At 46.1% G+C, this 25,853-nt stretch overlaps 2 protein-coding genes across 2 annotated transcripts in view; one reads left to right on the top strand and one right to left on the bottom strand.

The window, feature by feature from the left end:
* Positions 1–25,853, top strand: part of CDC42BPG (CDC42 binding protein kinase gamma) — a 112,991-nt gene that overhangs the window by 54,650 nt on the left and 32,488 nt on the right. The window contains exons 10-24 of the mRNA XM_058160029.1: positions 1,783–1,898; positions 3,375–3,470; positions 5,938–6,059; positions 7,886–8,128; positions 11,362–11,472; positions 11,631–11,794; positions 12,181–12,259; positions 13,769–13,881; positions 14,180–14,294; positions 15,923–16,071; positions 16,895–16,983; positions 20,707–20,756; positions 22,353–22,457; positions 25,110–25,154; positions 25,277–25,382. Coding sequence (XP_058016012.1) covers positions 1,783–1,898; positions 3,375–3,470; positions 5,938–6,059; positions 7,886–8,128; positions 11,362–11,472; positions 11,631–11,794; positions 12,181–12,259; positions 13,769–13,881; positions 14,180–14,294; positions 15,923–16,071; positions 16,895–16,983; positions 20,707–20,756; positions 22,353–22,457; positions 25,110–25,154; positions 25,277–25,382 — 1,703 coding nt within the window. The remainder of the gene's footprint in view (positions 1–1,782; positions 1,899–3,374; positions 3,471–5,937; positions 6,060–7,885; positions 8,129–11,361; positions 11,473–11,630; positions 11,795–12,180; positions 12,260–13,768; positions 13,882–14,179; positions 14,295–15,922; positions 16,072–16,894; positions 16,984–20,706; positions 20,757–22,352; positions 22,458–25,109; positions 25,155–25,276; positions 25,383–25,853) is intronic.
* The window catches only part of SCYL1 (SCY1 like pseudokinase 1), a 73,200-nt gene continuing 72,481 nt past the window's right edge, over positions 25,135–25,853 (bottom strand). The window contains exon 18 of the mRNA XM_058160034.1: positions 25,135–25,214. Coding sequence (XP_058016017.1) covers positions 25,150–25,214 — 65 coding nt within the window. The 3' untranslated portion in view covers positions 25,135–25,149. The remainder of the gene's footprint in view (positions 25,215–25,853) is intronic.

The following is a 25,853-nucleotide window of genomic DNA, read 5'->3' as shown; positions in this document are numbered from 1 at the left end:
TTTCTGAGGCTTTCCATAATTTTGATTTTTTGCAGCCGTCTTCGAACAGCCAACCGTGCATGTATTAAAAAGAGGTTCAACCGTTAGTCGGGGCTGGGGAACATTCTCCCCACTTCATGGAAGGTCTCTGAATTGCGGCAGTCCTCAACTTACAACATTCGAAGTTACAACATCACAGAAAAAAAGTGACTTACGACCATTTTTCACACTTAACGACCATTGCAACACCCTGCGGTCACGTGATCAAAATATGGGTCAGCTTGGCAGCTGACTCATATTTACGACCGTTGCAGTGTCCCGGGGTCCCATGATCCCCTTTTGTGACCTTCTGACCAGCAAAATCAAGTGGAATCCAGGTTCACTTAACAGCAGTGTGAGTCAGAGTGATTCACTTAACAACTGTCGTACAAAAGTCACTTAGCCACGGAATTTGGGGCTCGATTACGGTTTGTACGTTGAGGACTATCTGTATTACAACACAATATTGTGATATTTTTTTTTCCTTTTTAAAATTTTTTTGCTGGAGTTTGCGAATTGCAGGCACCGGACCGGCCTAGCCTGTTTTCCAGCAAATAAGTTTTACTGAATGAATTCACGGGAAGGTACTGGAAAAGATAAAAAACCCAATCTGCCAATATCTAGAAACGAGTAATCACTAGCAGTCACCACGGGTTTGTTAAAAACAGATCATGCCAAACCAATCTTATTTCATTCTTCAACATAGTGACTAAATTAGTTGACCAGCGAAATACTGTGGACATAATAGACTTAGACTTCAGCAAAGGCATTCGACAAAGTAGACCACAATCTACTTCTTGCTAAGCTAGAAAAAAGTGGGATAGATCTCATCACCACCAGATGAATTAGTAACTGGCTGACAAACCGTACTCAACGAGTAGTCCTTAATGGGTCTAAGTCTATATGAAGGGAAGTAAACAGTGGGGTACCACAAGGTTCCGTCTGAGGCCCAGTACTCTTCAATATTTTCATAAACGACTTAGTTGAGGGAATAGAAGGGGAACTTATGAAATTTGCAGATGATACTAGGTACTAAGATACTAAGCTGACACTAGTAGGAATAGCCAACACCTAGAAAAAGTGCAGAGAAGAGCAACCAGGATGATGAGGGGACTGGAGGCTGAAACAGACAATGAACGGTTGCAGGAACTGCACTAGGCTAGTCTAGTGCAGAGAAGGACCAGGGGAGACAGGAGAGCATCTTCCAATATTTGAGGGGCTGCCACAGAGAGGAGGAAGGGGGTCAAGCTATTCTCCAAAGCACCTGAAGGCAGAGAAGGAACAATGGATGGAAACTGAACAAGAAGAGAGATTCAATCTGGAAATAAGGAGGAATTTCCTGACAGTGAGAACAATTAATCCATGGAACAAAAGTTGCATTTGGAAGTTTTGGGAGCTTCATCATTGGAGGCTTTCAAGAAAAGACTGGACTGCCATCTGCCAGAAATGGTGTAGGGTCTTCTGCTTGGGTGCGGGGTGGGGGTGGGGGGTTGGACTAGATGACCACAAGGTCCCCTCCAACTCTGTTAATCTGTTAAATTCACGGGAAACAGAGCTGCATTATTTTGTAGGAAATCTCAACTGCAATGGCAACTTATGATGATAAAGGAGTATTTTTGGCTGCCGTGAGACCACGGATATCCCACCCGTGCGCCCCATCCTGCTTTTCAGAAAGAAAACCTGTTTTTCTTGCCCTTTGGTTGCAGAACTGATTCCCGTTGATCCAGAATCGGTTCTGAGCTCCATCTCTCTGTGTCCCCACAGACCCTTCCCCGAGAGACCCCCGGTGTCTCCCCACACCAGCTCCAGCATCAGCCGGCTTGAGAAAAGGATCCGTCAGCTAGAACGGGAGAAACTGGAATTGAGTCGGAAACTGCAAGGTAGGTAACTCTGCGGGAGGAAGAAGGATTCCTAGAAGCAGTGGTGGAGAAGGGGCCTTCGAGGTCTACTAGTCCAGCCCAAGGGTGAAATGCTCCCAGTTCGGACCGGATTGCCCGATCCGGTAGCGATGGTGGTGGGTGGTTTGGAAAACCGGTAGGAAAAATCCCTGCCCACCCCCCATGTCCAGCTGAGCCTTATGATCCTCAGAGGTTTTTGTTTTTGTTTTACTTTTAAAAGCATTTTTTCTTCGGCCGAAAAAATGCTTTTAAAAGTAAAAAAAAAAAAGCCTCTGATGATCGCGCGGCTCAGCTGGGATCATCAGAGGAGCCTTTTAAAAGCGTTTTTTTCTACAACCTCTTCGGCCGAAGAGGTTGTAGGAAAAATGCTTTTAAAAGGCTCCTCTGGCGATCCCAGCTGAGTTGCCTGATCATCGGAGGCTTTTAAAAGCATTTTTTTCTACAACCTCTTTGGCCGAAGAGGTTGTAGAAAAAAAATGCTTTTAAAAGTAAAAAAAAAAAAAAGTTGGCCACACCCACCAAGTCACATTCCCCCACCACCACCAAGCCATGCCCACAAAACGTGAGAAATTTTACATTCCCCCCCTGGCCCAGCCCCCCCCCCCCCCCCCCCGCCCATCAAGGTTCCCTAAACTTATGGGCTACCTACATTTGGAGGCAAGGTAATTTGGGATCAGGTGACCTGACAGTTTATTATTTATTTATTATTCAAATTTCTATACCGCCCTATCTCCCGAAGGACTCAGGGCGGTTTACAGCCTTATAAAACATAAAATATAAAATAAATACATGTTAAAACGACATTTAAAAAACTTATTCCATTAGGCCAAATTTAAAACTATAGTTAAAAGTACAAAACCCCGTTTAAAATTAATTTTAAAATTAAACCCTAGGCCAGCCCTGCACAAATAAATAGATGTGTCTTAAGCTCGCGGCGGAAGGTTCGAAGGTCTGGAAGCAGACGTAATCCTGGGGGGAGCTCGTTCCAGAGGGTGGGGGCCCCCACAGAGAAGGCCCTTCCCCTGGGTGTCGCCAGTCGGCACTGCCTGGCGGACGGCACCCTAAGGAGTCCCTCCCTGTGAGAGCGTACGGGTCGGTGGGAGGTAGTCGGTGGCAGCAGGCGGTCCCGTAAATAATGAGAAAACTAAGCATAGACAGAGTGCAGAGTCAGGCTAATCACCCCACCCGCTCACGAGAATTTCCGCCAGTTCTTCATTAAACGGATTTGCACAACTCACTGATTCAGCTTGGAGCCCAAGACACAGGAACTACATTTGCACAAACACGTCAAGCTTGATTTGTTTCGCCTCGCTTAGCGGGTGGGGCCACCCCACCCCCGTCGTGTTTGTTTACGGTTCAGGGCGCCCTGCCAACCCCGAAATGGATCGGGTGAGTAATGCGATCCAGAAATCCACGGGAGATCTCTTACCCCCCACCCCTTGCACTCGCCCTGCGCAGATTCTCTGGCGAAATCCCCTTCCAAGACCTCGGCTAAGGACGCGGCAATTCGAAGTCTCCAAAACGAGGTGGCTACTTTGAAGAGGCAATTGACCGGTAATTGTAAAAAAAAAAATTTTTTTTCGGCGGGAAAACGAGCTACTTTCTAGATCATTTTACTGTCCGGAACACGGAAACGGCAGCCTTTGATCAACTTTACCTAAGGTGAGAATTAAAAATACATTTAAAAGGGATTTGATTAAGTTAATGGTTGGATGGGAGACCACCGAGCGATCTCAGGTGGGAGGAGAACTAAGAAAAAAGAAAAAAAAAGAGGTTAGTAATAAACCACTTCTATATGATTGCCAAGAAAAGTCGCTTTGGTTTCACCAAAAGTCAATCTTAACATTAAGGTCACTTTAGAGCAGAGGTCTCCAACCTTGGCAACTTTAAGCCTGGCGGACTTCATCTCCCAGAATCCCCCAGCCAGCAAAGCTGGGAGTTGAAGTCCGCCAGGCTTAAAGTTGCCAAGGTTGGAGACCCTTGCTTTAGAGAAATGTGTCTTTTCCTCTCATCCGCGGGCGAGAAACAGCTGGAATATTCTCTCTGTTGTTGCGGGAACGTTGGTAAAACTACAGGATGTCGACGACAGAGCCCGCCTCAACACACAAAGGACACAATTGCAGACTTGCGTCATCGTGGTGTCTTGATGCAAGTACAGGTGCTCCCCGGTTTATGACCACAACTGAGCCCCAAATTTCTGTTGCTAAGCAAGACAGTTGTTAAGTGAGTTTCGACCCATGTTACGACCTTTTTGCCCACAGTTGTTAAGTGAATCGCTGCCGTTTGTTAAAGTTAGGGACATGGTTGTTAAGTGAATCTGGCTTCCCCGATGGCGGAAGGTCACAAAAGGTCCCACGTTGCTAAGACTCCAAATACTGGTCGTGTGACCACAGAGATGCGGCAATGGTCACAAATGCGAACATGGATCGTAAGTCATTTTTTTAGTGCCATCGTAACGTCAAACGGTCACTAAGCAAATGCCTAGGACATACATGCAGGGCATGCTTTGTGTAGGTTGGCCATTGATAGGAGGATATTAAGGTTCTCTCCCCCTCTCTCTCCCTCCCTCCCTCTCTTTCCCCTTTCTCTCTGTCTCTCTTTCTCTCCCCTTTCTCTCCCCTTCTCTCTCTCCCTCTCCCTCTTTCTCTCCCCCTCTCTCCGTCTTCCTCTCTCCCTCCTTCTCCTTCTTTCTCCCCTTTCTCTTTTTTATCTCTCTTTCTCTCCCCCCTCTCTTTCTCTTCCTCTCCCTCTCTCTTTCCCTCCCTGTCTCTCTCTCTCTTTCTCCTCCCCTCCCCTCCCTTTCTCTCTTCCTCTCTCTCTCTCCCTTTCTGTCCATCCCTCTCTCTCTCCCTCCCTCTCTTTCTCGCTCCCCTTTCTCTCCCTCTCCTTCCCTCTCTCCCTTCCTCTCCCTCCCTCCCCTTTCTCTCTCACTTTCTCCTCTTTCTCTCTCTCCTCTCTCTCCTCTCTCTCCTTTCTCTCTCACTTTCTCCTCTTTCTCTCTCTCCCTCTCTCCTTTCTCTTTCTTTCTCTCCATCTCCAACTCCCTCTCTCCCCTTTCTCTCTGTCCCTTTCTTTTCCTCCCCCTCCCCTCTCTCATCTCTCTCTCTCATCTCCCTCGCTCATTCTCTCCCTCTCCCTCTCTCCTCCTCCTCCTCCTCCCTTTCTCTCTTCCTCTCTTTCTCTCCCTTTCTCTCCGTCCTCTCTCTCCCTCCCTCTCTTTCTCGCTCCCTTTCTCTCCCTTTCCTTCCCTCTCTCCTTCCTCTCCTCCTCCCTTTCTCTCTCACTTTCTCCTCTTTCTCTCTCTCCCTCTCTCCCTCTCTCCTTTCTCTCTCACTTTCTCCTCTTTCTCTCTCTCCTCTCTCCTTTCTCTTTCTTTCTCCATCTCCAACTCCCTCTCTCCCTTTCTCTCTGTCCCTTTCTTTTCCTCCCCTCCCTCTCTCATCTCTCTCTCTCATCTCCCTCGCTCATTCTCTCCCTCTCCCTCTCTCCTCTTCTCTCTCTCCCCTTTCTCTCCGTCCCTCTCTCTCTCCTTCCCTCTCTCCCTCTCCATCTCTCTCTTTGTCTCTCCTTCTCTTTCTCTCCCTGTCTCCCTCTTTCTCCCCCTCTCTCCCTTTCTCTCTTTCTCCCCCTCTCCCCCTTTCTCTCTCTCCCTCTCCCTTTCTCTCTCCTCTCTCTTTCTCTCCCTTTCTCTCTGTCCCTGTCTCTCTCCTTCCCTTTTCCTCTCTCTCTCTTCTCTCCCGTTCTCTTCGTCCCTCTCTCTCCTTCCCTCTCTCCCTCTCCCTCTCTCTCCTTCTCTCCCTGTCTGCCCTTTCTCTCTCTCCCTCCCCCCCTCTCTCCCTCTCTCTTTCTCTCCATCCCTGTCTCTCTCTCCTTCCCTCTCTCCCTCTCTCTCTTTGTCTCTCCTTCTCTTCCCTCTCTCTCCCTCTTTTCTCTCCCTGTCTCCCTCTCTCTCTTTCTCCCCCACTTCCCCTTTCTCTCTCTCCCCCTTCCCCTCTCTCCCTCCCACTCTTCCACCTGGCAGAAAATCAGCTGGAGAATGACAAGATGCAGAAACAGTATCACAATCGCATGGCCCTGGGTCAAGTGAAGGCGTTGGAGGAGCGGGTGACGTTTCTGGAACAGGAGAAGAAAGATGCTCTCCAGGTATCCAAAGCAATCTTGGTCCCCCAGGGGGTTTCGCAGGCTGCAGTCAAGGAAATGAAATCAGATTGATCTGGCAATAAGATCTTGAGATCAAACAAATCGAAATAATCATGCCTGATGAGTATCAAGAACACGTTTCATCATTTCAGTTATTCTTTCACTCGTAAATCAGGGTTTACCAATTTTGGCAACTTTAAGACGCTGGTCTTCAACATCCAGAATTCTGGGAGTTGAAGTCCAGCATCTAAAAGTTGCCAAGTTGGACAAAATGAGGCATAAACCATTCGTTTCATTTACTCAAAGCAGCCTAAAGAAAAATGCACTTTCTGGTAAGCAGGACTGGCCATGAGTTTGCTTATCAGCACCGTGAAACTGTCTCGACAGGATTTTGAAACTGACTAGATCACATTCCTGTTTCTATCCGGTTTTGAGCTTGAACACGATGGGCGACGTACTCAGAACTGGTGGAGTTAGCCCCAAACTCTGCTTCCCCCAAGGAATCCTTCGGATTCTCTTTTTCTTAAAGTTATTTGGTCCTGCAATGAATGTAAACACAGAGGATTGCATTCCACAATTTCTCGTTCTTTCAAGGAAAGGCCACATGTCCTGGAAGGTATTATTTTTATTTAGTTATTAGATTACTATGCCACCCATCATACGGATAAAGCAATTCTGGGCAGCTTACGAAATGGTAAACAGATAAATTTAAAAACAGTTAATATTAAGAAAAATAAGAATTAAAACCATGGGAATTGGATCCAGAAAAAAAATGGCAACCAATGTAGCTTGCTCAACAATGGTGTTATGCGCACTTCCTCAAGGATTTCCAGAACTGTCGTACCACTGCATTCTGTACTAGTTGTAGCTTCCGAATACTCTTCAAGGGTAGCCCCAGGTAGAGCACACTGCAGTAATCCAGCCGAGAGAGGACCAAGGAATGAATGACTATGTGCATTTATTTATCGTATGGAGGATTCACATCGTATTTTGATAGACACACAAAAGATAAAAGTACAAAATATGAAATATAATGTTTAAAATATTATAAATATATCTAAATTACAAGTATAATTTTTGCTTCATTTGTCACAGCCAGGAAACCAGCAAAGTCTTCATTAGAGATTCTATTTTGGCACTGATATTGTATGTTGAATAGTTTTTTGGGGGTTTTTTGGCCATGCGGTCACAATTCGATCATGGTATTTTGCCCCACTTCTAGTGGGGTCTGCATATCTACCATGGCCAATGCGAATTTGGTTCAGTGTTGTCCATATCGCACAGGACTGCTCAAATCCAGGTGGTTTTGATGAAAGGCAAAGTTCAACATTACGGAGTGCAATGTTTTTTATCTGTGCACAATTTGGACTCCTGATCCTGCTGTTCCTTACCCTGGGAGACTGCAGAAGATGGTCCAAAATCTCAGTCAGTGCCTGATTCCTGCATGTTTCATTGCTTGACGACCCAGATGGAGCCTGCTGTACGGCTGTCAATGTTCTGTCAGTGTCTGGTTGCTGTGCGTTTTACCACTTGGCAACCCAGATGGAGCCTGCTGTATGGCTGTCAATGTTCTGTCAATGTCTGGTTGCTGTGCGTTTTACCACTTGGCAACCCAGATGGAGCCTGCTGTACAGCTGTCAGTGTTCCGTCAGTGTCTGATTCCTGTGCGTTTTACCACTTGGCAACCCAGATGGAACCTGCTGTACGGCTGTCAGTATTCCATCAGTGTCTGATTCCTGTGTGTTTTACCACTTGGCAGCCCAAGAGGGAGTTTGCTGTATGGCCAGGTATTCAGGTCCGGTGCTGATAGTGACTTCTTCTCACGGTAGGGTCAGACCGAGTTGCAGGAGCAGCTACAGGCTCAGGCTTGGGAGCTGCAAGAGGAGCAGGCGCGCCATCAGGAGACAGTAGAGGAACTGCAGAGTGCCGAGGCCAAGTGTGGGGAGCTGCAGGCCCAGTTGCTGCGGCATTCGCGCCTGCTAAGGGAACGATTGGAGGAGACAGAAGCTGCTGCTAGACGGGTGGAAGGACTACGCAAGGAGCTGGCCCGTACTGAGAGTGGACGCAAGGAGGTACTTTCTTCTCTGCATGTGCATGCACACACATACGCACGTATATGCTCCTCACTGGACTCCTTCCGAAGAGTCCAGACCGTCTGTTCTGAATGTTAAGAGCTCTGCGGGTTTTTTTAAAAAAATGTAATTTTATTTTATAACATATAAGATTCAACATGGCTGTGTTATCCGAGTACAAATATTTTTAGGTAATAATAATCAAAGTGTTCACAACATTATTCATTACATTGGTATAATAATAATAATAATAATAATATTTGCTTATCCATTTTAACAAACCTCACTTGTATCATTAGTCCTTTTCTTTTATCTACATGTTTCTAACTTCTGTTTTTATTAGCTAGCCATTGATAAAATCAGTCCCATGTCAAAAAGTATTTAGTTTCTTCCTTTTCCTTAATTGTAAGTGTTAAATCTATCCATTTGTGCACATTCTCACATTTTTTTAAATCATATCTGTAGGGATCTCTTCCATTGTTGTGCAAATACAATTCTACCTGCAGTTAATACATGTAAAATCAAATACATATTCCCCTTGTTATACTTATCCAGTAAAATGTCCAACAAAAATATTTCTGGTTTTAAATGTATATGTTGCTTTCATTATTGTTTTTTTTAACCACGTGTGTATTTCTGTCCAATATTTTTTTGCTTTTTGGCATGTCTGTCACATGATAATACGAACCCAATATCTGATGACATTTCCAACTTTTAGCGGACATGTCCTTAAACATCTTTGCCAAGAACTCTGCGTTGATTATGTCGTGTCCCACTCCTCCGCTGATGGCCGGGTCAGGGAAATCCGAATCAGGCGTGCCTCTGCAGCTCTGCCAAAGTCCTAGCAAAGTCCTCAGGGCAGGCAGGAGACCAGAAAGTGACTTCAGCAAGATATGTTTAGACTTTGCCTGACTCAGAGAATGCCAGAAAGCAGGTCCTTTATATAGGCCATGGGGTGTGGCTCTATGACTCAGCACTTATTCAGGCCTGCCCCTCCCTTCCTTCTGTTGCCTCCGTCTATCAAGTCTTCTGAAGCGAGGGTCACTCCAGTCGGCAGCTGTTGGCAATTGACCTCCCTCAGGCTCACATGCTGTGGAGGAGGGGGAGGGGTGCAGTTGCTCCGTTTGCCTGGGCATGGAGCCAGAGCTGGGGGCTGGAGATATTTCCTCCTCTTCAGCCTGTCTGGGCATGGAGCCAGGGCTGGGGCCGGGAGGCATACTAGAACATTCCTCCGTGTTCGGAAGCAGATAAGAAGGCCCCGGCTGTGGTGAGATTGGGCGAGACACAACAGATTAACACCCTGGATGAGTGGTGTATCTTCTGCCCTTTGGAGAAGGGATTTTCCACCCAATCTGTTAAGGGTAATCTGGATTCACAACCAAGGTTGTGGACTGTTGAGCAGAGTACCCTACGCATGAAAACGACTGAGACTGGTTGTGTACAATAACAGTCACTTGCAGACAAACTGGGGTTTTATATTCCTTTACTTTTAGGGAAAAGGCAAAGACATAGTCCAAAAACAATTCCAGGTCATACACATATAAAGTCAGTCAGTTCTTACCGACGTAGACTTGCAAAACAAACAAGGTCTTCTTTCAGTTCAGCAAAAAACAGTCCAATTCACAACAGTCAGTATCTTGAGGAATCAGTAACTAGCCATGATCAAGCAACGATCATAAAGCTCAAATATACAGTTGCAGCATGTCATCAGGTTACAATGCTGTAGCATCCCTGTAGATTCCCCACAAGCCGTAATTTAGGAGTCCTTTTATACATTGGCTACAGAGCTCAATCAGGATGCTTGCATGATGCAGCACAGCCTTAAAGCAATATCATGCCTTTCTACAAACATACATAGTTAGTTTATATATTGCCTGGCCAACTAGTTAGGCAAATAACCTTTTCCTGACACAATCAATAAAGGAGAATCTTTGTAGTGGGGTCCTTGGTGCTCTCTGAGTTTGGCTGTTTTCTTGCAGGCATTTCATTAACTCAACTAGGCGACATCATCACTGTTAAAGGGAGAGGTGTTTGTTCCCTGTTTATATACAAGTGTCAGTTGGATAACTCAGACAAACAAGCTAACAGCATAAAAACAACCTAAGCAAGGAACTATCAGGAATATTCCCACTAAGATTGACAGGGCAATCCATTAGTATAGGGGTCTGCAAACTTGGCCCTTTTAAGACTTGTGGACTTCAACTCCCAGAGTTCCTCAGCCAGCTTTGCTAAAGGTTACCCAAATAAGGATTACCTGACATGGTGAAAATTTCTGTATATCTCGTTTTTTCTACCTGTTTCACTTTTCTTCTTTATACCGTCACTGCTATTCTAATAGCAAATCCTTCATAAAAGTTATTGCATTACATTCTTGATTAAATTATCTTTCCATTGCTATATAATTTTATGGTACTACCGTTTCCCCCCAAAATAAGACATCCCCTAATAATAAGCCCAAGTGGCTTAGGGGCTAGGACGTTGAGCTTGTTGATCGAAAGGTCGGCAGCTCAGCGGTTTGAATCCTTAGTGCTGCCGTGTAACGGGGTGAGCTCCCGTTACTTCTCCCAGCTTCTGCCAACCTAGCAGTTTCGAAAGCATGTAAAAATGCAAGTAGAAAAAATAGGGACCGCCTTTGGTGGGAAGGGAACAGTGTTCCGTGCGCCTTTGGCGTTGAGTCATGCCGGCCATATGACCACGGAGATGTCTTCGGACAGCGCTGGCTCTTCCGCTTTGAAATGGAGATGAGCACCGCCCCCTAGAGTCGGCAACGACTAGCACGTATGTGCGAGGGGAACCTTTACCTTTACCTTTAATAATAAGTCCAATCGGGCTTTGGAGCGCATGGCAATAAGGCCAAGGACTTATTTCAGGGTTCGAAAAAATATAAGACAGGATCTTATTTTCGGGGAAACACGGCACTCGAAAAAAAAGTGGTGTTATTAGCTGGTTTTAGAAAATACACTTTTCCCAAAAGGTTTCCACAATTTTGGCCACTACTTTACCTTAAGATAGGTGGACCACCCAGGTGGAGTCCCTTGCTCAGGGAGGCATCCAGGAGCATGCTGGCTGAGCAATTCTGGGAGTTGAAGTCCACAAGTCGTAAAGTTACCAGAGTTGGAGACCCCTGTCCTAAATTGCCTTCCGCAGCTTCTGGGCTGCAGGAATAGACAAGACACTCCCCCATAAACCACCTTTACTCCACAAGACGAGAGAAATCTCTTCTCTTCCCGCAGCTGGAGCTCCGGATCGAAAACCTGGTGAGCGAGGTGACCAAGCAGCGAAAGGGACGGGAGAGAGCAGAGCAGCAAATGCGGAAGTTGAAAGACGAGCTGGAGGAGCTGCGGGTAGGGCTGTGCTGTGCAGACATCGGAGGCATCTTAATCCTAACGGCGGCATTAGCCTGACCGAAGCCATCTTGGAAACCACACTGGATCTGAGGGCTTAGGGAGGGGGGAACCCTGACATAGCCGCTGCGCCGCATTGATTTGGGGCTCTTTTGCAGGCAAAGCCAAGCACGGCCATCTTCAAGCGGTCCAGCTCCAGGAGACGTCCAGAGCCATGCGGGGCGTGGAAGGAGGAGCTGCAAGCCAAGGGACGGCAGGTCGAGGCTCTGACCGAGGAGGTGGCCCAACTGCAGGAGCAGCTGGAGAAAGCCAGGAGGCAGCGGTGAGCGGTGGAACGAGACGCTGCGCGAGGCTGGCGAGAGAAGAGAGGCGGTGTCCCAGGATCACTGACTACCATTTGCAACCTTCCCAGCTGGCTTTCACTAAGCAAAGTCAAAGGGGAAAGCAGGATTCACTTAATGACCGTGTGATTCCCTTAACAACCCTGAAATTGGGTGTGGTCACGCGATGACTCACTTAATGGCCACATTGTTTAGAGACGGAAGTTGTGATCACCGTTGTCAGGCATCGCCAACCTTGGCAACTATAAGGCTTGTGGACTTCCAACTCCCAGAATTCCCCAGCCAGCCACAAGTCCAACAGGTCTTAAAGTTGCGGTCGTAAGTTGAGGTATCTGTACCATGAATGTTGGTTTTTTTTTCTGCCTAGGTGCGAAAATATGGAGCCGAACAGAGGAGGCCAAGCGGCCACGAGCAACAGCTGCGGTCCCCGTCCTTCTGGTGACCAGGTAGAGAGGCATCGAATTCCAAGAAACTTTATCATCATCATCAACATCATTTAACGACCCCGTAATCCCTCACGGGGTGAAGTCTGGGCAACAGAATGGAGCTAGCAGAATATTTTACTGGCCGGATGCGCTTCCTGTCGCCAATGCGGAGTTTTGTTCAGCAGATACCGTATTTTTCAGACTATAAGTCGCACTTTTTTGTCTCCCAAAAGGGGAGACGATGTCAGAAATGTCTGTGCATCTTATAGATCAAATATTGCCAAAGCCCCGCCTTCCCACCAGCCATTTTTTGGCCTCCGCATGCCCCATTTTCGAGGCTTTTTTCGGCCTCTTTTCGAGGCTTTTTTAAATCTCATTTTGGGGGCTTTCTCAGTCCATTTTAGGGCTTTTTTTGGCCTGTTTTTGAGGCTATGTGGACTCGTTTTTTAGGGTTTTTTGGCCCATTTTTGAGGCTTTTTGGTCCATTTTTGAGGCTTTTGGGGCCCGTTTTAGAGGCTTCTTTTGGCCTCAAAAACGGGCCCCAAAAAAGCCTCAAAAACGGCCTCAAAAAGCCTTGAAAATGGCCTCAAAAGAGCCTCCAAAATGGGTCGTGAAAATGGGCTGAAAAAAGCCTTGAAAATGGGCCAGAAAAGCCCCCAAAATGAGCCAAAAAAGCCTCGAAAACCGGGCAGAAAAGCTTCAGAAACGGGCCCCCAAAAGCCTCCAAAATGGGCCGTGAAAATGGGCCCAAAACCACTTGAAAACGGGCTGAAAAAACCTTGAAAAGGGCAAGAAAAGCCTCAAAACGCCATCCTCCCCCAAGCCTCGAAAACAGGCCAAAAAGCCCCAAAATGAGCCAAAAAGCCTCGAAACGGGACAGAAAAGCTTCAGAAACGGGCCCCAAAGCCTCCAAATGGGCCGTGAAAATGGGCCCAAAACCACTTGAAAACGGGCTGAAAAAACCTTGAAAAAGGGCAAGAAAAGCCTCAAAAACGCCATCCTCCCCCCCCCAAGCCTCGAAAACAGGCCAAAAAAGCCCCCAAAACGGGCTAAAAAAAGACTGGAAAAAGGCCGAAAAAAGAGAGACCAAAACTTTTTTTTGGGGGGGGGTTGTTTTCCTCTTCTAAATTTAGGTGCATCTGATAGTCCGAAAAACACAGTGCCCAGAGAGAGAAATAGCTGCCTCTACCTGGGATCAAACTCACGGCCTCCTGATTGGGAGGCAAGAGCTCCACCTGTTGGCCACTCCTCTGAGGAACTTTATGGTTTCCCAAATTACCTATCTCCCCATCCCCCCCCCCCGCATCCCTTTTTCTCTAGGAGCATAAAATGGGGCGCTTGTCTCTGCCACCTTGTTCCACAACAACAACCCTGTGAGGAAGGCTGGGCTGAGAAAGTCTGATGCGTCAGCCGAGCTGTTGCGATTGAGTGGGACTTGAACCCGGGACACCCCACTCCTGCTGTAGGCCCTGTACTCTCAACGGCCGTTTTAAAGGCTGCAATCTTGCTTCTTTTTGCATCTTGCAACAGGTGGATTCTCGGGGTAACGACTCCTCGCACCCGGGACCGGGGAGCTGCACGTCCGAATTCCACAGAGCCGCCTTCACCAACTGGGAGGTTCAGATCGCCGACATTTTGAAGTGGTGAGAGAATCCCCTCCGGGGTTTGAATTGGCAAGGGGGCCTCTGAGGATAAGCAGAGTGTGTCTGCGGTTCCCGTGGAGAGACATCGGCAGGAGGGAAATTACAATGTTAAGCTCCATCTGGTGGGAAATGAATTGAAGGGAGTCCCCCGACTTACGACCACAGTTGGGACCGGAAATTTTGCAAGGTGGTCGTTAAGTGAGTGGGGGACAGGTTGGGAAGGAGCGGAAGTGGGCAGCCAGGGGATGTTTCGCCCCTCGCCCCCCCCAGGTTCCCTGTCCTTTGGCCCCTTCCCCAGGGTGAGCGATGAGAAAGAGTCCAGGGGCTACTTGCAGGCCATGGCGACTCGCATGGTGGAGGAGGTGGAGACCCTGAAGCAGGCGGGGGCCCAGAGCCCGGGCCCCAAGACCCCGGTAAGAGGGCCCCGGGGGAAGTGGGGAGGGACACACACACACCCCCTTGTCACTTGATGGGGGGGGGACGTAAGAGAAAAGGTGGGAGGGGAATTGAATCGGGGGTCTTCCCTTCCTTCCTTCTTCCCTCCCTCTCTTCTTCCTTTCTTCTTTCTTTTCTCCTTTCCACGCTCCCTTTTTTCTCCTCTCCTTCCCTCCCTCATTCCTTCCTTCTCTTCTTCCTTTCTTCTTTCTTTTTCTCTTTTCCATCCTCCTTCTTTCTTCTCTCCTCCTTCTCTTCCCTCCTCTCTTCTTCCTTCCTTTTTTCCCTTCCTTCCTTCTTCCCTCCCTCTCGTCTCCCTTCCTTCTTCGTTCTTTTCTCCTTTCCTCCCTCTCTTCTTTTTTCTCCTCCCTTCCCTCCCTCTTCCTTCCTTCCTTATTTCCTTTTGCCTTTCCTTCTTTCATCCCTCCCTCTTTTTTGTTGTTTTTTTCTTTTCTCTTTTCCATCCTCCCTTCTTTTTTCTTCTCTCCCTGCCTCATTCCTTCCTTTCTTTCCTCCCTCTCTTCTTCTTTCCTCCTTTCCTTCCTTCCTTCCTCCCTCCCTCCGTCTCTTCTATTTACTTATTTCCTTCCTCCCCTTCCCTTCCCTTCCCCTTTCTTCCCTCCCTCCCTCCCTCTTTTCCTCCTTCCTTCCTTTCTCCTTCTCCCCCTCCTTCTCTTCTTCCCTCCCTTTCCTTTTTCCTTCCTCCCTTCCTTCCTTCCTGCCTCCCTCCCTCTCTTCTTTTATTTCCTTATTTCCTTCCTCCCTTCCCTTCTCTTTCCTCCCTGCCGCCTCTTCCTTCCTTCCTTCCTTCCTTCCTTCCTTCCTTCCTTCCTTCCTTCCTTCCTTCCTTCCTTCCTTCCTCTTTCCCCCCCTCCATCTCTTCTTCCTTCCTTTTCTTTTTTCCTTTCTTTCTTCCCCCCCTCCCTCCCTCTTTTCTTCCTTCCTTCCTTTCTCTTTCTCTCCCTCCTTCTCTTCTTCCTTCCTTTTCTTTTTTCCTTCCTTCCTTCCTTCCTTCCTGCCCTCCCTCCCTCCCTCTCTTCTTTTATTTCCTTATTTCCTTCCTCCCCTTCCCTTCTCTTTCCTCCCTGCCGCCTCTTCCTTCCTTCCTTCCTTCCTTCCTTCCTTCCTTCCTTCCTTCCTTCCTTCCTTCCTTCCTTCCTTCCTCTTTCCCTCCCTCCATCTCTTCTTCCTTCCTTTTCTTTTTTCCTTCCTTTCTTCCCTCCCTCCCTCCCTCCCTTATTTTATTTCCTTATTTCCTTCCTCCCCTTCCCTTCTCTTCCCTCCCTGCTCCCTCTTTTCTTCCTTCCTTCCTTTTTTCCTTTCCTTCTCTTTTCCCTCCCTCCCTCCCTTTCCCAATCAATCTTCCCATGGGGCGGGGGGGGGAGGGGGGGCGAGTGGCACACCTGCAGGGCAAATCCTTTGCTTCCCAGCAACACCCACACAGGGACAACTCCACCATTTCCCCCCCACCCGAAAAGCGCCTTCATGGGCCAACCGTGGCCAGTCCCTGGTGCGACCCCGTCTCCCTCTTGCACCCACACCCCGCCAGACCAAGCCTGCCCCTCGCACCAACTCCCCCCCTCCCTCCGCCCTTCTTCCCCTGCAGGACGCCCTCTGGAAAGCCCGGCGGTTGCAGAAGGTGGAGGCCTCGGCCAAGCTGGAGCTGCAGTCGGCCTTGGAGGCCGAGATCTGGGCCAAGCAAAGCATTCAGTCGGAGCTGGAGAGGCTGAAGGTGGCTCACCTGGGGCTGGAACGGTAGGTGAAGCCCCCCCCTCCCCCCGCACAGCCCTTCTTTGGTAGTCATTGACTTACAACCATTCACTTAGTCATCATAATCCCTTGTGGGAGGGGGGTGGAGTCTGGGCAATTGAATGGAGCTGAATGTTTCCTGGCCAGATGCCTTTCCTGTCTCCAATGAGGAGTTTTGTTCAACAGATATATTCTCATTGTGCCCAAGAGAGAGAATTAATTGCCTCTACCTAGGATCGAACTCACAGCCTCCTGATTGGGAGGCGAGAGCTCCCCCCACCTCTAAGCCACCGCACCACTCCAACCATTCACTTAGTGACCGTTCCAAATTATAACGGCAGTGACCAAACTGACTTCCGACCGGTTTTTACACTTCACGATCGTTCCAGCATCCCATGTGATCGAAATTTAAACGTTTGCCAACTGACTCATATTTATGACGGTCGCAGTGTCCCGGGGATCACGTTATCCTCTTTTGCGACCTTCTGATAAACGTAGTCCATCGGGAAGCCAGATTCACTCAATAACCATGGTGCTAACTTAACAACTGCACTGGTTCACTTAACAACTGGAGCCATCAAGGGGGCAAAACTCACTTAACAACGGACTTGCTTAGCAACGGAAAATTTGGTTGTAAGTCGAGGACTTACTTCTGGAAAGGAGCGGGAGAAGGAAAACTTTTCTGAGCTTTTCCTTCAACACCTGGGCGAGAACTTCAGCGTGGCCCGGGGCAAGAGATTATGGGAGTGGGAGTCCCAGGGGTCAGTTGTCCCCCTCCCCAGATAACCCTTCTTCTCTTCTCTTCCCATCTTCGTGGCTTCCCTCAAAGACAGTTGCAGGAAGCGGAACAGCAGAACCGGACTTTGCGCCAGGAACTGGAGAAGACCAAAGGGGAGCTGAAGGCCCGCTCTCTGGAAGGTAAGGCGGCCAGTCTGGATGGCCGCTGGATGCCCCCTCTGAGATCTCCCGTCCCCTTCATACAAGTTGGCCAAAAGTTTGGAAGGATTTTCCCAGGCTCGGGTATTCATTGGTCGGCTGATGGTCTTCGAAGCCTCCTTTCGTAGCTTTGCCGGCTGGGGGCATTCTGGGAGTTGAAGTCCGTCAGGCTTAAAGTTGCCAAGGTTGGAGACCCCTGAGCTAGAATATGAGCCATATTGTGGTATGTCCGAAGATGACCAGAGAGGCCAGTCTGGGCACAGAATGTCCTGACTCGTGTTGGGTTGGGCACACGGGGCTGTAGACTTACGCAACAACAAGAATAGAATAGAATAGAATAGAATAGAATAGAATAGAATAGAATAGAATAGAATAGAATAGAATAGAATAGAATAATGGACTGGACTGGACTGGAAAGAATAGAATAGAATTAGAATTAGAATTAAATTAGAATAGAATAGAATTAGAATTAAATTAGAATAGAATTAGAATTAAATTAGAATAGAATAGAATTAGAATTAAATTAGAATTGAATTGAATCGAATCGAATCAAATAGAATAGAATTAAATTAGAATAGAATTAGAATTAGAATTAAATTAGAATAGAATAGAATAGAATTAGAATTAAATTAGAATTGAATTGAATTGAATTGAATCGAATCAAATCAAATAGAATAGAATTAAATTAGAATAGAATAGAATTAGAATTAAATTAGAATAGAATAGAATAGAATAGAATAAGAATTAAATTAGAATAGAATAGAATAGAATAGAATAGAATAGAATTAGATTAGATTAGATTAGATTAGATTAGATTAGATTAGATTAGATTAAATTAGAATAGAATAGAATAGAATAGAATAGAATAGAACAGAACAGGGGTCTCCAACCTTGGTCCCTTTAAGACTTGTGGACAGTAAAGCTGGCTGAGGAACTCTGGGAGTTGAAGTCCACAAGTCTTAAAGGACCAAGGTTGGAGACCCCTGGAATAGAATAGAATTTTTTATTGGCCAAGTGTGATTGGACACTTTATGGACTCCACATTATGGAGTCTTAGTGGACAACCAGTTAAATAGGAGCCAACAGCGTGTGGCGGCAGCCAAAAAAGCCAACGCAATCCTAAATTGCATTAACAGAGGGATGCAATTAAGATCAAGGGAGGTCCTAATGCCACGCCACTCTATAACGCAGAGGTCTCCAGCCTCGGCAACTTTAAAGCTTGTGGACTTCAACTCCCAGAGTTCCTCAGCCAGAATTCTGGGCGTTGAAGTCCACCAGGCTTAAAGTTGCCAAGGTTGGAGACCCCTGCTATAAAGCCCTAGTAAGACCACACCTAGAATACTACATCCAGTATTGGTCACCCCACTATAAAAAAGATAATAAGACACTAGAAAAAGTGCAGAGAAGAGCAAGTCTCCAGGCCTTTGATCATCTTCGTTGCTCTTCTCTGAACTTCTTCCAAAGTCTCAACCTCTTTTTTTGGTAGTATGGCGACCCAAATTGGTTGCAGGATTCTAGGTGTGGCCTTACTAGGGTTTCATAAAGCAATACTTATACTTCACATGATCTTGATTCTGTGCCTCTGTTTATGCAACCCAGGAGTGTATTAGCTTTTTTGGCAGCTGCTGGACACGGCCGGCTCACAGTCAAGTGATTGTCCACTAGGACTCCAAGGTCCCTCGCACAGTTACGGTTTTTTGTTTTTTTTTTAAAGTTTTATTTTCATTTTCCAACAACCTATTCAATATACAGTCTCTTATTCAACATTAGTCATTAAATTTTCATTTGTTACTTATTCGGACCTGCCCAGCTACCACTTCCTTCCTTAACAAACCTTTCCTCCTCCCTTCTCTACTTTCTTCTACTTTCTTCATCCTTCCTCTCCTTCACTTTTCTACGTCCTCTCCTCTTTCCCCACTCTTCTCTTCCACCCTTTCTAACCTCTCTCTTTCCCTTTCTTCTTCCTCTCCTTTCCCCTTTTCTACCTCTCTCTTCCTACCTACTTTCTTCCTTCACTCCTCCTCTCCTCTTCATTCCTTCTGAAATGGCAGCTGAGCAGCCCGCTTTCATTTCAAATTATTTCTATTTCTTAATTACATATCTTCAATCATTCCTTTACATTGATCCTTCATCTCCCCTCCCCCTTCCCCCTCCCCTCCCACCCCGAGACTTCCCAGAACAAAGTACAGGGTATAAAATTAACAATCATAAATTAAAATACAACATAAGTCAAATCCATAGTCACTCCTCTCTAAAACCTTAACTCCCCTTCCAAAAACAGAAAAGTACATTCTTCTTCCAGTCCATTATATATCAGTCCATTCCACTCCTAAAATCTTCAGAATCTTCCAATTAAGTTAGTATTTCCAGTTCATCAATAAAATATCTTCATCAATTAAGACCAAATATATCTCCAATCTTCATCGATCAAGACCAAAACGATATTCCATCTTCCAGTATTCATCAGAAATTCTTCTATAATATACCTTTCTTCCTTAAACAGTATCCCAAATATAATTCATATTTCCAGCTTAAATTCTTAAATTTTTATCCAATCTCCAAAAGTAAACAATATTCTATCTTCTCATATCTTTAATATCACTTACATAAATCAAATAACATTGCTAATATTAATATTTCATACATCTGTCAGATAACATTATTAAAATTATAACTTATAGCCAAAATATATCAATTATAACAAATTCTATTTAACCAGATACCAACATTACATCCATAAATTTTTCTATCCTCCAAGGGTTAAACAGTTACGGTTTTTGAGCCAGGTTTCACCTAATCTGTACTTACAGCAGTGGTGAAATCTGAACCGGCTTACTACCGGTTCGCTGGCTGCGCATGTGTGCTGCGCCTGCCCCTGCGCAATGCACACCATGCACCAAATGCAAGGTGCACACACACGCACTACACACCAAAAGGAGGCATGGGGTAAGTAGGACAGCACACGGTGTGTGCGTGTGTGCCTGTGTGTGATCAGCTGTGGCGTGCGATCTTTTTTTTTTTTACTTTTAAAAGCATTTTTACAACCTATTCGGCGGAATAGGTTGTAAAAAATGCTTATAAAAGTAAAAAAAAGGCTCTGATGATCAGTCAGCTCAGCTGTGATTGCCAGAGCCTTTTTTTTTACCTTTTAAAGCATTTTTAAAAATGCTTTTAAAAGGTTTAAAAAAAAGGCTCTGACGACCGTGCTGCTCAGCTGGGATTGCCAGAGCCTTTTCTTTTTACCTTTTAAAAGCATTTTTAAAAATTAGCAGGGAAGCGGGCAACCGGGCATTGGGTGGGCATGGGCATGGAGCCAGGGATTGTTGCTACCGGTTCTCCAAACCACTCGCCACCAGCGCTACCGGATTAGGCGATCCGGTCCGAACCGGGAGCATTTCACCCCTGACTTCTACCTTTGATGTTTCCTGCCTAAATGGCTGTGTTGGCTGGACAATTCTGGGAATTAAAGTCCACCTATCTTAAAGTTTGTGAAGTTTGACTTTGACTCCTGCAATTCTCTTCCAAAATGTCTTGCGGTTGAATTCTGAAACTTCTACTGCTAATCGAAGAAAAGGCTGTGTTAATTCCATTATCGAGCACCGAACAGGAAGTGATTAATTAAAGATGTAATAGTTCAAGGGAGATCCAGGATCTTTCGCCATCGCAATCCACAAAGTCTCTGTTTTCTCTCCTTTTCTTAACCAGGTATCAAATCCCAAACGCCACTGATTTCTTTCTTCTTCCGAAGCACCAGCGTAAGTTTTCACCTTGGTCAGGTGCAGGTAATCCTCGAGTTACGGCCATAATCGAGCCCAAAATTTCTGTCGCTAAGCCAGTCAGTTGTTAAGTTGAACTTTGCAATTTTATGAGCTTTCTTGCTACCGTTGTGAAGTGAATCGCGGCAGCTGTTAAGTTAGTAACACGGTCCTTAAGTGAATCCGGCTTCCCCCATTGACGTGGCTTGTCAGAAGGTCGCAAAAGGGGATCACGTGACTCTGGGACACTGCGACCGTCATTAATGCGAGTCAGTTGCCAAGCGGCTGAATTTGGATCCTGGGGATGCTTCAGTGGTCGTAAGTTGTGAAAACCAGTCGCTTTTTTTCAGTGCTGTTGTAACTTCAACCAGTCACTAAACAAAGTGTTGTAAATCAAGGATTATCTGTATAATAAATTCTCTCAAAGTCAAATGAAAACTACAGTTTCGTCTACAGAAATTTGAGTGGATGGCTTAATACTTAAATTACTTAAATTATTCAATTTAATATTTAAATTTTGGTGATTGTCACAAATAATAAAATGCAAATCATTTAATTACCCTTGTGTGGGGGGGTGGAGTCTGGGCAAAACCGAATGGAGCTGAATGTTTACTGGCCGGCTGCCCTTCCTGTCGCCAATGCGGAGTTTTTCCCCAGCAGATATATTCTCAGTGTGCCCAGAGACAGAAATAACTGTCTCTACCAAGGATCGAACTCACAACCTCCTGATTGTGAGGCGAGAGCTCCACCTCTAGGCCATTGCACCACATAAATAATAAAATGCAAATGAACGAATAAATAAATGTACTGTATTTTTCAGAGTATAAGATGCACCTTAGTTTTTGGGGAGGAAAATAAGAAAAAAGCTGATTGGCAGGTGGATTGGCCTCCCGGAATACCCCCAAATCAGCTGTTCCCAGAGGTGAATTTTAGCAACAGGTTCCTTGGTTGTGAGTTCTGTGCCTTGCTTTTTTTTATTCCTTTGAAATCAGTTTCAGAAAAAACTTTTTTCTGCCTCTGAAAGCCTCCAAAACAGCTTCAGAAAAAAAGCCTCTGAAGCTCTGTTTGGGGGCTTCTTTTCTGAAGCTCTGTTTGGAAGCTTCTTGTTTGAAGGTCTATTTGGAGGCTTCTTTTCTGAAGCTCTTTTTGGAGGCTTTTTTTCTGAAACTCTGTTTGGGGGCTTCTTTTCTGAAGCTCTTTGGAGGCTTCTTTTCTGAAGGTCTATTTGGGGGCTTTTTTCCTGAAGCTTCTTTCAGCCTCTGAAACCTCCGTCTGAGAAGCTGGGTGAGGCTACATTCGGAGTATAAGACGCACCCAGATTTTCACCCTCTTTTTGGGGGGCAAAAAGGTGCGTCGTATATTCCAAAAAATACGGTACCCAGATTTGAGACACGCGGTGTTAAATACTTGCGCAGAATGGGGAAAACCCTTTCTATAAAAGTTTTAAGACGATGCAAAATGATTCTATTGTGGCCTCAAAAAAGCAGAGGAAGAGAGAGAAGAAAACCTGCTAAGGTTTGGGGCATGCGAGCCTTTAGTGACCCAAATCCGGATGCTGGATGAGCAACCAGGCCTGTCTGTCCCTTTGTTTTTCAGAAGGACGCCATTGCTTTTGGGAACAGTCCCGACTCTCAGGAAGCGCGGAGATTGTCTGAGGAAGTTCAGCTGCACCCCGAAGGCAGGAGAAGCCTCCGGTCCAATGTAAGTCCTGGCTGGAACCGGAGAGATCTTTCTCCGTACAGCTAGTCCTCGACTGATGACCAAATTCTGACATTATAAGCCGCCCACGGTCACCTTATGGCGAATTGGGCGTCATATAAATCTAATGAGTAAATAAAATAAAATAAAATCCATAAATAGAGGCGGAAACATCTCCCGCTAAGCCAGCGGTTCTCAACCTGTGGGTCGCGACCCCGTTGGGGGTCAAATGACGATTTTCCAGGGGTCGCCTAAGACCATCGGAAATATGGGAAGTATACTTGCGAGTCGAAGAATCGCGCTCCAATGGTTGACTCCGCAAGCCAGCTGCAGGCTCTTCAAATCGCTAGCCGAATTCGGCTTCAGGCGCGAGGAATTAAAAAAGAGAGAAATCTTTGCTCTCAAGCCAGCTGCAATCACTCCCAATCGCTTGCCTAATCCGGCTTCAGGCGCGATAAACTTAATAGGGGAGGAGTCTCCGCTTTAATGCCTCCGTCCTCAAGGCAATCGCAAGCAGTTCAGATCGCTAGCCAAGACGGCTTCAGGTGCCATAAATTCAAAACGAAAATAATTTTACGGTTGGGGTCGCCACATCGTGGGGAATTGTATTAAAGGGGTCGCAGCACTATAAAGGTTGAGAACCACTGCGCTAAGCGATGCCGTTGTGGAGGCGCACTCAGCCTTACAACTTTTTCTCGCGGTCGTGAAGCGAATCCAGCTTCTGCCATTGACTTTGCTCGTCGGAAGCCCCCTGGGAACGTCGCCAAAGGTGATCGTGTGAGCCTGGGATAGCTCAGTTCTGATGACGTGGCAGACGGTGGGGATGCGGCAGTGGCCATAAGTGCGAACAATGGTTGTGATTCTCTTGTTTTCACTGCCTTATCTAGTAGCGACCAGCTTTGAATGGTCATTAAAGAAAATGGTTGTAAGTCAATGACTACCTGTAATGGGAACCGTCTTTCCTTTCCTTTCCTTTTCCTTTTCCTTTCCTTTCCTTTCCTTTCCTTTCCTTTTTCCTTTTCCTTTCCTTTTTCCTTCATTCTTCCCTCCCTCTCTTCCTTCCCCCATTCTTGTTCTTCTTCTGCCTTCCTCCCTCCCTCTTTCCTTCCTTCCTTCCTTTTTCCTTTATTCTTCTCCCCCTCTCTTCCTTCCTCCATTCTTATTCTCCTTCCTTCTGCCTCCCTCCTTCCTTTCTTTCCTCCCTTCCTTCCTTTTTCCTTCATTCTTCTCTTCCTTCCTCCATTCTTGTTCTCCTTCCTTCCTTCTGCCTGCCTCCCTCTTTTCTTCCTTCCTTCCTTCCTTCCTTCCTTCCTTCCTTCCTTCCTTCCTTCCTTCCTTCCTTCCTTCCTTCCTTCCTTCCTTCCTGTCCTTCCTTCCTTCTTTTCTGCTTCTCTTCCTTCCTCCATTCTTGTTCTCCTTCCTTCTGCCTGCCTCCCTCTTTTCTTCCTTCCTTCCTGTCCTTCCTTCCTTCTTCCTTCCTTCTTTTCTGCTTCTCTTCCTTCCTCCATTCTTGTTCTCCTTCCTTCCTTCCTTCCCTCCCTCCCTTCCTTTTTTTCTCTGCCAATTCTTAAATTCTCACTTCAAGGTACAATTAAAAACCCAACTCAAAAGCAGAGACAGAAAGGAAAAAAATTCCCTTCCTTTTCTTTCACTCTTTGCCCAGCTAGCATAATTTAATAAATGATTTGGGCAAAATAATTAGCAAAGGACTGATAAAATGTTGGTTGGGGCCAGATATGGCCAACGGACCGTGTGGTTTTCTTGAACCTGGAAAAAGATGGGCAAACCACAGAAAACCAGGTTAGCATGAAGTATTTCAATTTCTTTGTTTTCTGCTCGCCTAATTTCTTATGTTTTTCTTTTCTTTTTTTATGTTTTATTTGTTTTATTTATATAACATTCAATTTCCATCAAACAGTGCATGATCTGGGTACAATTATTTTTAAACAATCATAATCCACATAGTTGTTGTAGTATTCATCACCATAATATTAATAATATAATAACAATAATATTTAACATCATCTTCTTTAACCTCTCCGCATTAACATTTCCTCTTTTTATATCTCCTCCTTTCTAACTTGTTTCTATTGTCTAGCCATTGATAGAATACATCCCATATCAAAAAATAGTTTCTTCTTTATCCTTAATAGTGAGCGTTAATCTATCCATTTCTGCGCATTCTAATATTTTCTTAATTACATTCCCTTCAGAGGGAATCTATGGGACGCGGTGGCTCAGTGGCTAAGACGCTGAGCTTGTCGATCGAAAGGTCGGCAGTTTGGCGGTTCGAATCCCTAGTGCTGCATTAAGGGGGTGAGCTCCCGTTACTTGTCCCAGCTTCTGCCAACCTAGCAGTTCGAAAGCATGTAAAAAATGCCAGTAGAAAAATAGGGACCACCTTTGGTGGGAAAGTAACAGCGTTCCTTGCGCCTTCGGTATTGAGTCATGCCGGCCACATGATCGCGGGGATGTCTTCGGACAGCGCTGGCTCTCCGGCTTTGAAACGGAGATGAGCACCGCCCCCTAGAGTCGGGAACAACTAGCACATATATACGAGGGAAACCTTTACCTTTAGAGATGGAATCTCATCATTTTCCCATTGCTGTGCAAATACAATTCTAGTTGTAGTTTTTCTGTTTTTTTCTCATACAGGCAGGAGCCCCGCTTGCCGAGAGTGGCCATTCTGCATCCCTCAAGGTGAAGACTTAGGGCTTAATTGCGAAAGTTTAAAACTTAAAAAGTTTGTTTGTCCTTTTCCTGCAAAGAAAAGACAGGCACGGAAGCCTTCTGCAAACTTTCTCCCCGTTGTGTTTTCCTAGCCCAAAACGCACAGCTTCAAAACCCACAGCTTCTCGGCCCCCACCAAGTGCATGTGCTGCACGTCGCTGATGGTCGGGCTGGCCCGGCAAGGCCTGGCTTGTGAGGGTGAGTGGGATCTTTAGGGGCACAAAACATGGGGAGAACGGGGGCAAGGAAGCGGGGGGCAGGTTGGGAAAGACTCCCATCTGGAGTTCCCAAAACACACAGTCCGAACACTTTATAACGGCAATCCTGGTTAACACATTTTCATTTTGGTTTGTGAGGACTAGAAACTTAACTTGATTGCCAGAGCACAGACCGTCGCTCAATTAAAAGTAAGGGAAATGATTTTTCAGCAGCCTACATCAATTGGTTCTTCGCCTACAGTTTAGCTATGATGTACATCAACGGGTTTTGGGCAATCTCAAACAAAAGGATGATTGTCTGGGGAATTTTGGGAGTTGAAGTCCACACATCTTAAAGGGAATTGTGGGAGTTGGAGTCCAAACTTCTTAAAGGGCCTTAAACTAAAAAGGCCTTCTTAAACCAATGCAGTGGCTGTCTAGGGAATTGTGGGAGTTGGAGTCCAAACTTCTT

This window comes from Ahaetulla prasina, chromosome 17 (genome assembly GCF_028640845.1).
Source record: "Ahaetulla prasina isolate Xishuangbanna chromosome 17, ASM2864084v1, whole genome shotgun sequence".
Lineage (NCBI taxonomy): Eukaryota > Metazoa > Chordata > Lepidosauria > Squamata > Colubridae > Ahaetulla > Ahaetulla prasina.
This window is presented reverse-complemented; position numbering and strand designations above follow the sequence as displayed.